Here is a 12,246-nt window from a genome sequence, read left to right on the forward strand (position 1 = left end):
GTAACCAAAGTATAGACTTACTTTTCATGACTGAAAATTAAAGATGATTGATGTTTTAACTAAAAAACCAGATTAACTACTGAGTGGTACAAGTTTTAGGAAGTACTACATATATTTAAAAGTAGTAAGTAACAAACTTTTACAAAATGGAAAACGGCTCTTTTCGCTGTCTTTCATGGATAATAACAAAATAAGTTTTCTTCAGTGAAAAGCACATGCTTTCACAGGTAGAAATCACCCCCATCTTGTGGAGTGATGTCTCATTTTTCTCCTCTGGTGCAGCTGTGATAGAAAGGTGACAGAGAGAGCTTAGTCTAGATTTTAGTTCACCGCCTAATTTTATCTCCTAACTGAAACCGTCGTGATGACAATGATTATCATTAGTGAGTGCCTCAGTAGTGGCAGCAGTGGCACTGGGCACTGACTGCTAGTTGCACATGGGTGACACACATAAGAAGAGGACCTGGAACATGGAAGAAGGATGTGAGATTGTTTCCCCATGATTCATCCCCTGCCCTGGGAGCTGTCCACCAGAGACTAAGGCAGACTGAATTCAGTTTAATTTGCCATTTAGTTTGTGTGCCACTTGGAATTTATGAGTTAATGCTATGAAGTCCATACACAGAGGTTACTTTTATTCCCTTTTATCTAATAAAACATAACAGGCATCAAAGGAAAGAACTGGGAAGACCTCTCCAGGAGACTGGCAAAGCAATTTTCTTTATAACTGTGTTAGATAGCAGAAGAGTAGGTGCTTGCTGTGAGCAGAGGAAGATGGCAGTGAAAGGATACAAACATAAAAAAACAAACACAACAGGACACTATCATGGGGGAAACATGATCTTTAAAAAGATGCCTAGAGACAAGACAAGAATGTCAGCTTGTTGCCTGGGTCCCAAGAAGGAAGCATAAATGAGTTGGAAATAGATGAAAAAAGTGGCTCAGAAGCTGTGAGGTCAGAAAGAGGAAGCATTCCTCTCTTATTATTTGGCTAAGTTATCGGGTGAAGAAGTGTATATATGACAAGAATACAAGAGATATGCGGAGTCTACAGCATTAGTGTGTGCTCGGGTGTTTGGGGAGCGGGGGTTAATTTCTAGGAATTTTATACACAATTTTTTTTTATGAGAATACAATTTTCTAAGAGAGTCCATAGTTTTCTGATTTTTAATCTGCTATGCTATAAAACTCCATGGGGGAATATACCGGCTGTTATTAAATCTCAGCTCCTAGCACAGTACCTGTACCTAGCAGGATTTAATATATGTCGTTGAATGAATCCATCAGTGAATTAGGTCAGTGCCCAACAGAAATGAAAAATTATTAAGTTAGAGGGAATGTTCTGTTTATATCAAAAGTCGGAGTTTAAGAGTAGGGTAAGAAAAACTTTAATTCTTGAAAAGCAAAACGGATAAGATTGAATGTGGAGTTGGAAGTATTTGGAGGTTGAATACACGTACATGAATTAAAAATGACGCTCAGCAGACTGAATGGAAGCGGGAGTTGCGAGCAAGAGAAACCAAATACTTAGGTCAGCATGGTGACGCCTGAGAGGACAAGTGGGAGGTCAGGAAAGCAAATGAAACATGAAGTTACAGATGACATAAGGGAGGTGAGAGACTTTTTTCTCCATTGTTTATTTAAAATGAGGGAGGAAACTCAGCAAATTGGATTAAGTAACTCCAAGTGAATTTATGTCAATTTGAAGATTCCTGACCTAATCCTTGTGACTAAGACTCACAATCTACATATTTCAATCACTTAAAAAATGCATCAAATTGTGGAAAATAAAACCAGTAGCTTTGGGTTTTTGTTTTGTTTTACTATATAGAAAATCTAAAAAGAAATCCCTATGCTATTAAAGTTTATCATCATAACCAAAACAAAGTAATTCACAAAGGAAAACAATGGAGTTCTGATGATTTCTCAAGGAATCTGTAAGTCTTGGTATTTGCCTTCCTAATCAATCACAGTCCTATTAACTTATCTCATTTTCCCTTATTGACAGACTAATATTTCAGAAGTACAGTCAAGAGTATACGAACAGCCCCATCATAGTCTTAATGTTACTTGTTAGCTACTCACCTCGAGATGCTGACTATGTCCACCATCTTTTTCATTTCCTTTGCTATAAATAACAGCAATAACAAAAAATCATAAATACTTGTTTCATAACAATGTTTTTCATCCATTGATATGATTTTATTTTAAAAGTATGTTGAGTAGCTCTAAACCAAACTTATAAAATTCAAAAACAGAAGATCAAAACAAAGCAAAACTGGAAACACAAATAAACATGACTATAGTTATTTGCCTTCAATACTACTGTGATAGATTTTCTATTGTAAGCATTTTCTTTGCTATAAAATATTGTTGGTAAACATATAGTCCTTAAATTCCATTCTTTTTAGTTCTTATAATTCACATTGCATTACATGAAAATAACATTTTCTTGCCCTTGGAAACATTATGAGGAGAAAATTCTAAAATTACCTTTCATCAGATATCTGTTCAAAACCATCAGGTACAGTTCTCTCATGAGATCCTGTGGAATTGAGACTTTCCATATTCTGTAACAGAACCATTATTGATTGCCCAATAAGAATCGTAAGAAATATGTAATGCAGATCCTCCTTTCTTTAAAATAGAAAAATCAAATAATATATATAAACTAATTCTAGTCCTATTTTTTATCTTTGTTTAAACTAGTAAAATTATGACAGTTTATTATATCATGCTTGCACAGAATTGTGTATTGAACTTTATTATTCCTTTAACAAAGATATGTGATAGCATCATAGAAATGATCATGGTGGCCTATAGCGTCTTTCTTAGGTATTATACACATTGCATAGTGAAATAGCAAAACCCAGATTATTAGAGAATCAGGGTGGCTCTGACTTAGAATCAAGGAATCTGACTCTGACCTTGAAACTAATCAGAAAATGATGTAACATTTACTCTCTCTCTATATATATACATATACATGTTTAAAAACATAGATATACATATGCACACATACACCTTTATATATATTCAGTGTATATTGGTAAGACTGAAGGTGGAGTATACACATGTATGTATATATATGTATATACATATATGCACGTGCGCGTACATGCGCGCACACACACACAATCAATGTATACTGCCAATATGATTTAGAGTGACATGTTGCTTATACCTAAGCTGTAATGTACCTATAAACAGAAATGAAAATTTGAGAACCTTTCTTTCTGCAATATTTAATGTTAATCTTTACATTAGTTAAGATGGAAAAAATAAAAACAGAAAACCTATTTTGAATAGTATGTATTTTGGCTGACCAGGTGGGCTTACTGCTTACCAGGAGGCATATATGTAAGGTTTTTTTTGATTGCCTCTGTGAATATAGCCAGTGCTTTCTAAATATAATTCAGGTGACTGGCACAGAAAAAGTAAGCCATTTCCTTGAAGGAAGATTGCAAATAAGCAAACAAGGGAATATCTGAATTCAGTAAACTCAAAAACATAGCTGCCTTGGAAATTTGGACCTGAATTTTGTTGAACTCAGATTTATATCTGCATTAAAAGGATATTAAGCAAAATCCACTTATCCTGTATCATCAAAGTAAATTATATATATGCAACATATGTTCATCTACATATCAATAACATCCCATTATTTAAAAAAACCCTTTACTAAGTAAATCTAATGTTCACAATAATCCCATGAAATTGGCATTTACAACCATCTCCACAAAATAAACACATGATTAGAGTAGAAAACTAATTTTTGACTTGGTAGATAGCTGTATTATTTTCTGTTTATGTTGGTTTGGCCAATTTGCCTGGAATTCTCAGTTTGACACCCTGGGCTCCATCAAAGAATAGAAATAAAGGGAGATAACATAACATAATAGTTATGATGGTAGCTCTAAATCAGAATAGCTAGGTTAAAATTCCAGTTCCACCATTTGGCAATTGTATGACCCTACTTGAGCCTTAATTTCCTCATCTGGAAAATGAAGGTGGCAACAATAGTTAACATAGGGTGGTCAGGAGGATTAAATAAAATAATAGGTAAAGTACTAGAATAATGCCTGGTACATTTAACGAATATTATTAGTAGTTGTTGATGTTGTTTCTGAAGCTATAATATCTCCAAGGAAAATATTTTACTGTTACTTGTTCACAATTAAGACACTGTTCCAAAATTAGAAAATACAGTGTTTGTGTCTGCCATTAGAATATTAAGCATCAACTTACACACTTAGATAATTTTAGAATGGATCTGAGAAATTAAAAATTATAACATTCAATTATATTTATACTTCTAAGGTCTGAGTTAGAAGAGGCCTTTATAAAATTGTTCCCATTAAATCAAGAATAATCGCTCTTATTACCCAAATGTGACTTTCCTGATAAAGAGGGATATATCTATGACAAAGAATCTTAGTTCTCATTGGTAATTTTCAATAGATTATCAAAATCTTTAGTGTAAGACCTACTGCAATAGCATTAGGTTTTCCTAAAGCTCTGAAACATGAGTTTCAAAGTAAAGCACAATCCCCTATCTTCAGATCATTTCACAATAGTGCCAATGAAATGATACATTCATAATTATATGTAAATGACTATTTCCAAAGAATGAAACAGTTTCAGATCAAGGCTAAGAAATATTCAGATCCTTCCTGTAGGAGACAGCTTAAAAGAAAAAAATAAATAACATAAAAAAGAAATACATAGAAAGAAAAAAAGAGAAAATAGGCCATAATAGCATTATCTAAATTTAGAGATATTTCAGTTAGAAGCTGTTAGAAGACTGTTTTTTTGTTTTGTTTTGTTTTTTTTTAACCTAAACAGAGGAACAAAAATATAATTGATACATGTGTTAGGAACTACAGAATAAAGTTAGTTAGGTCACACAATAGAAAGCTTTGCAAAAAGCAGTTGTGAGATGTGAGAAAGCTTAGCGAATCTCCAGGGTTAAAACAAGTATTAACTTCTTCAACTCCCTCCCTACCACTTTTTACACATTTTATCAATAGGTTTAAGAACTTTTCAACAATTTGAGGTTTTGTAGATGTAATTCACAAAGGTTGATTTTTAATATTGTTTAATATTCTGCTCTAAGGCTTTTCAGTAATTCTAATTGTAATGTTATTTCTGTACACATTTGAGACTGCTGAATATTCATTATCTGGTTTCACTAAAACAACATGCAAGTACACAGTGTTCCTTTCCTAAGGTAGCTGCGTAGCACCTATACCTCTTGGAAATAGAACACCTGAAGAAGGTTACAACTGGAAAAGCAATGTTTTCTGAACGAAACTAACAAGGGTAGTAGATACCTATGAGTACAGTAACAAAACTATGTATTTCCATAGGCACAAAATGTTTTATAGATTCTAATTTGTATTCTTTGTCTTGGGGTTAGGGAGAAATGATTAAGATAACAAAGTAGATCAGGAGACTCTCTACTTCACTAAGATGAGGGAAGGGACAAATGTGATGTACAGGTTAAAATAATGCTGAAATGCAGAATGTTTTTGAGAAGTATGCCGTTGGACCTTCAAATGTGCTCCATCTAATAATACTTGTCTTACAAGAAAATACTGAGTCATTGTCTTTTGAAGGCTTTAAACTGTTTTACATCCCAAATACATCTCGACAAGGTGTAGTAAAAGGGTAGTCCATTAATGTTTGCATTGATTAGAGGTTGAAGTAATAGAATGCTTGTGAAAATGTTTTATTGCATTAACTTTTATTTTAATTCCTCTTCTAAATTTAGAATATTTTAAAGGTAATAGGTAATTTTCAAAAAACAGCAAAGAACAGATTGTGACTTTAAGTCAAATTTAATAAAATTGCTTCTTGCATTGTAATTTTTTTAACCAGATAAAGCATAGTTTATAATCCATAAAATCTGGTTCCTATAAATTCTATCAGTGACTTTCAAAACACAGATTCACTATGACATAGTTTATTTTGATAATTTTGGGGTATCAGAGGAACTGAATTTTAAAGACCATTCTCCTTAATTAGAAAGATAACCTCAAGTCTAAAAGAGCAAAATCCTTGATAAAATTTCATTTGAGATTGTGGAATTTATTTTTAATTCTTTTTCTTTCTCCCTTTCTGTGTTGGCATTGAAAGCTAGGCTCAAAACCTGTCTGACCACTGACTGAAGCACTTGAAAACACTTGGAACAAAAACAAATTCATCTTCTAAAACTGTAAAATGCTGACAGAGCCTTAATAGAGGACACATGCACAAATGCCTCTCTCGATATACAAACAGCTCAATCTGAAGGCTACAGGAATGCTGTTAGTCAAAACAGGCTCATTATTCTAACCTTGAGCTCTAAGAGAAGGAGAATAGAGCCTCATTAAGAAAGGAATAATGGCATATTGAAATTCCTTTTTGTACCCTTTTGTACATTTTATGTTTTATTGCTCAAAATTGTATAAGCTCATCCATATTCAAAAAGAACTACTGATATCATGAAAGATGCCTATGAAAGAGTTTGCTAGCTGTCCACCCAAACCCACACTACACTTCTTCCACCATAATAAAGTAGCTATGTGCCCAGCAACAATACATTTCCCAGCCTCTCTTGTGATCAGATACAACCATGTGACTAACTTCTCTCCAATGGGATGTGAAAAGTGATATATGTGGCTTCCAGACCTGGCCAATGCAATGCTTCACCAGGTACAGATGCTCCTCAACTTACCATGGAGGTTATATCCCAATAAATCCATGGTAATTAGAAGATATCATAAGCCAAAAATACATTTAGTGCACCTAACCTACTAAACAGCATAGCTTAGCCTAGCTTAAACATGCTTAGAACACTTACATTAGCCTACAGTTGGGCAAAATCATCTAATGGAAAGCCCATTTATATTAAAGTGTTGAGTATTTCACATTATTTATTGAATACTATACTTACTGAAAGTAAAAAACCAGATGGTTTTATGGATATTTGAAGTATGGCTTCTACTGAATATATATAGCCTTCTTTCCTTACTCAATAGTACACAAAGGAAAGGAATCCTAGATGTGTATATAAACATGAAGAGACTGATACAAGTTAGAAGAGTATTCACTTCTTAGATGAAGGGTAGGTTGCGGTTAGAACACAAAGATAGACCTTTGGTGTTATGCAAAGTAGGGAAAAGCTGTTGGAATTCTTGATGAGACAGTCTTTAGATCAAAGTGATATCTGATCATACCACTCCAGTTGTCCATTAGGTTCCTCCCCTATCACTGACTCAAGAACACTGCTGCTACAATGGATCTCTCTTGCATCGTCATCTCCCCCTCTATTGGCTTGTCTTACACAAATATTCTGTAACATCACTGCGTTCCAGAAACTCTTCCTGTTGTATTCTATTCAACTGCTATCTCATTTTTCTTCACCCCTGTAGGGCAAGACCTGTCCAAAGACCTTCCACACTTGTAGTATCCAACTCATTTCCTCTTAGGCTTTCTTGAACCCATTTAATCAGGTTCTTCCTGCCTCTTCCCACGAAAATAGCTCCCATCAAGGTAGCTGTGGGTTAGCTAGATATATGTGAACTATCACTCCATATTCCAATTTCTTTCTTTTGGTTGTCTGTGGACCTAAATCTAATGAGGCTCTTGCCTCCATGCTCCACTGGAGATTGGCAGCAGCTCCTTCTTAGACACTTTGGGTGCTACCTTCCCATCAGCTTATCCCCTAAATGTGGGTGTATCTCAGCTCAGTCCTTGGACCCTTTCTTTTTATCATTTGTACTCAGTCTCCTGGTGTCAGCTTAACCACTCTCAAGCTTTTTATACCAACTGTGTGCCAAAGACTTCCAAAATTTTTATTTTATCTTTCCGTTGACCTCCAGATTAATATATCTAACTGCCTACTTAAATTCTTTACTAGATTATGTGAATTATTTTACTTTAATCCTTATCTATTTCTCATCACCCCATGCACTATACTTAACACCACTTCCAGAGGGATCTTTTCATAAGGTATGTTACAAAATGGCTTCTTTCCCCTCTCAATCCTCTGTGGCTCCTCATCCTTCTTAAGGTAAATGCTGAAGTCCTAAAAATGGCTACGAAGCCTTAGGTGATCAGGACCTCTGCTGCATCTCTGACCTCATCTACAATGCTCCTCTCAATTCTATTCTAACCATGGCCACTTCTTGCCCATCCTCAAAGGTTCAGCATGCTGCTCCCTCTGCCTGGATTTTCCCTCCCCAGATATCCTAATGGCTCTTTCCCTCACCTCCTTTACCTCTGCACAAGCATCATTTTTAATGAGGCCTGACTTGAATGTCCTGTCTACAAAAGTGATCCTTTACCTCTTCCCACTTTCCATTCTCTTTACTCTGCCTTATTTCTCTCCACAGCATGCATTGCCATCTGACTAGATATTTCTTACTTATGTATCTCATTTTATAAGAATGTAAATTTCAGGAAGGCAGACTGTGTGTCTGTTTTGATCACATTGTGTCCTTAGTGTTGAAAATAGTGTTTGTCATATAGTTAGTTGTGTGATTGAAGGAATAAATAATCTTAACTCAGTGGTTCACACTATTGGGCTTTTTTACATTATATATGACACCACCTGGAAAATCATGGTCATGTATGTAGTTTTTGATAGGAGTTCTTGCTGAGTTGTGTTACACTGAAAACAACAGTTAAAAAATGCTGCATTAGGTAGACAATTGTTTTGTAGCAGCAGATAGCATGTTCTGGAGAGGAAAGTGAGCAGAGGCTTGGAGATATGTTGGGTGGCTATTTCAATATTCTATACTAGTCATAATAACAGCCTCAGTTGTGTAATGGCAATGCAAAAAGGGAAAGGAGAGGCACATAACGCTTTTTAAAAAGCAGAATCAGCTAAATTTGACAAATGATTGAAATGTTGAAGAAAGGATGGAGTTAAGAAAAAGGAAAGGACATAGAAAATGACTAAGGAGATAATGTTATTGATCAGATGGGACGCTTGTGAGGAAAAGAGGCTGAGGAAAAGATGATGAGTTTGATTTCAACATGTTGATTTTCAAGTACTCACTGGGGTGAACTGCAGACAGAATCTATCAAATGTTAATTTGTAAGCCATTTGCGGAGAGGCGACAATTGAAACCATGAAACTGGAGAAGCTTTCAAAGTTCAGATAGAAAAGAGATATGAGACAAAAATCTAGGTAACATTTAAATACAAACATGATTTATGGGAGATTAGCCAGGGAAGGATACAACAAAGAAGAAAACAGTCATTGTGCTATGAGGACAAGGAGAGGTCAATGTCATAGAAAAGGGTTCAGAGAAAGAGCCACAAAGCAGCAAACACCCCAAGGACTTGAGGAGGCCACGGACTAGGTGAAGTCATAGCACAGGCACCATAGCACAAAAGACCAGTAGTGACAGGAAGAAAGGTTCTGTAGAGAACAGGGTTGGGGTTGGGGTTGGGATTGCGGTTGGAATCTAGACCATAGGAATTGACGTATAAGTAAGAAAAGAAGAATGGGCATGGCGGCTCATGTCTGTAATCTGAGCACTTTGAGAGGCTGAGGCGGGGAAATCACCAGCCTGACCAACATGAAGAAACCCCATCTCTACTAAAAATACAAAATTAGCCAGGTGTGGTGGCGCATGCCTGTAACGCCAGCTATTCGGGAGGCTGACGCAGGAGAATCACTTGAACCCAGGAGGTGGAAGTTTCAGTGAGCCGAGATTGCGCTATTGCACTCCAGCCTGGGCAACAAGAGTGAAACTCCGTCTCAAAACAAACAAACAAACAATAGAAGAACTGAAACTAACAAGTACAGACTGTTCAAAATGTGTGATGATCATGAAGGAAAGAGACTGGCCATCAGAGCAGAGAGAGCAGAAATATATTTACTGTGTTCAGTTTTACCTATTCTTTAGCACATTTAAGTTGCATTTAAGTCTCCCAAAAAAACACAGTCTCACAAAAAACTGCTATTTTACAGATGAAGTAAAAGGCTAAGTAACATGCTTTACTTGCCATAGCTATGAAGTGAAAAAGCTGGAACTGAAATTCAGGTATGACTGCAAGACCTATTCTCCTTTCTTGAACCTCGACTGAGATTTCAGAGTGTACATGAAACTAAAGGAAGTTGTTTACAAATGAGAGACCTAAAGACTTTGTTTTTATTTTTCATATATTAAATGTCCTAATCTAAAATTCATATAATCACACAGAACATATCTGGAGAGAAGAGAAACAATTACATGTAATACTACTGTCACCACCATAATTTAATCACACAATTGCTTTTAGCTATATATACTTTTAGTCCTTTTTCCTAGGAATGAGGAACGAATATTTCATACATATATATGCATACACTATAGATATTGCTTCATAACCTATTCTTATATTGTAGGGCAGTACAGTGGAATCCCAGCTCCACTGCTTACGTGTGACTTAGTTTAATCTCCTGTGCTTAATTTTCCTCATGTTTAGAATGGGAATAATATCTACCTATGGATTATTCAGAGAATTAAAATTGAGAATATATGCAAAGCACTTAAAATATAATCTGTCAAATATTTTCTATTTTATTATATAATCTTCATAACTAGAATTTTGAACCATTGCAGAATATTTTATTGAGTCAACATACAAATGTTACTTATCCGATCGTCTATTTCAGAACATTTAAATGTTCTAATTCTCCACAATTATAAATAGACTTGCAGTGAAAAAATTAATGCATGTGTTTATATATATATATATATATATATATATATATATATATATATATATTTAAGATTATGAACCTAGTGGCTGGGTATGGTGGCTCATGCCTATAATCCCAGCACTTTGGGAAGCCGAGGTGGGTGGATTACTTGAGGTCAGGAGTTTGGAAGCAGCCTCACCAACATGGTGAAATCCCATCTCTACTAAAATACAAAAATTAGTTTTGCATAGTGTTATGTGCCTGTAACCCCAGCTACTCAGGAGGCCGAGGCAGGAGAATCGCTTGAATCTGGTAGGCAGAGGCTGCAGTGAGTGGAATTGCGCCACTGCATTCCAGCCTGGCAACAGAGTGAGACTCTGTCTTAAAAAAAAAAAATGATGACCTAGAACAAAGTAGCAGAAGTAGGATTATTGGATAAAATGCATGCCCTAGAGAGGAAGTTTGGGGATAAACAGACTTTTTTCTAGGCCAGTGGAGATGAGCTACGAGAGAAGTGTGTATGTGTAAATACGTTTGTATGTACATGTCAGGGGGTCTGGGAGATGGATGTAGAAAACAGAATTTCTAAAGATACTTTTCACCTTAGAGGTTAGCCTTATAATTTAGGAAACTTACTTTGTCATTTGAGCAGGTAAGCAAATAGAACAGGCAGAGAGCTAGAGAAATTTTGAAGCGAAGTGAGGGAAGTAGAAACAGAAGCCGGTTATTTCAGCTCTTCAAAGTCAAAGAGGAGGTAAGGTTTTCTTCTGAGAGAGAAGAAAGGGCACAGATGTAAGCCTGGGGTTTAAGGAAAGGGAAAGGTTGGGATTGTGGCAATAATTCAAGATAAGGCAGTGCAGTCTGATACCCAGACTGGTACCTCCCTGCCCCTGATTTCTGAGCTCTGAATTATCTATCATCTCTCAGTCTTGGCTGGTCATGATATCCTCAAGAGGCAAAAGGACAGAGGGAGAAAGGAGCCAGATAGTTCTCACCATAAAGACACCAAATCTGTAAGATGCTTTTCCAGGTTTACACCATATTCTCCTCTTTATCTGTGCTTGGGCCAGCAAGATCACCATAAGGCCATTATTCACTGTCTTCAATTACTCTCCTACCATCTTCTCTTGAAAATGGCTCTTGCTGCCATCATTCTACCAATACCGTTCTTACTAAGATCACCAGAGAGCTACATTTTGCTAATTTCAATGGTCGAACTCTCAGTTTTCATCTGATTCTCCTTCCTTTTTGAGACCCTTGGTTACTTGGCTTCTAAGACACCAAACTTACCTCATTTTTCTTTGACTATTCTGGCTGCTGCTTCTTAAGTTTCCTCTGCTGCTTTCTTGTCTCCCCATTCTGTGTCAAGGCCTTTTGTGAAGGCTTTTTCTATCCATATTCACTCCCTTGGTTATCTCAGCCAGTGTACTGGCTTTAAATATCATTTATAATGCTCATGACTCCCACATTTATATCTCTAAGGAGGACATTCTCGCATAAGCGCGGCTGCCTCTCTAATCTCTCTCCCCTTAGATGTCTAATGGGCAGCTCAATCCTTCCATGTC

At 36.0% G+C, this 12,246-nt stretch overlaps 1 protein-coding gene across 16 annotated transcripts in view; it reads right to left on the reverse strand.

Annotated features, from left to right (window-relative positions):
* FAM13A (family with sequence similarity 13 member A) overlaps positions 1-12,246 on the reverse strand; it is a 367,080-nt gene that overhangs the window by 38,463 nt on the left and 316,371 nt on the right. For all 16 annotated transcript variants that reach the window (XM_010334789.3, XM_010334792.3, XM_074396438.1 and 13 more), the window contains 2 exons: positions 2,494-2,570; positions 2,086-2,128 (listed from right to left, as the gene is read on the reverse strand). In XM_010334789.3, the coding sequence (XP_010333091.2) occupies positions 2,086-2,128; positions 2,494-2,570 (120 nt within the window). The remainder of the gene's footprint in view (positions 1-2,085; positions 2,129-2,493; positions 2,571-12,246) is intronic.

This window comes from Saimiri boliviensis, chromosome 3, assembly GCF_048565385.1.
Source record: "Saimiri boliviensis isolate mSaiBol1 chromosome 3, mSaiBol1.pri, whole genome shotgun sequence".
In the NCBI taxonomy this organism is placed as follows: Eukaryota; Metazoa; Chordata; class Mammalia; order Primates; family Cebidae; genus Saimiri; species Saimiri boliviensis.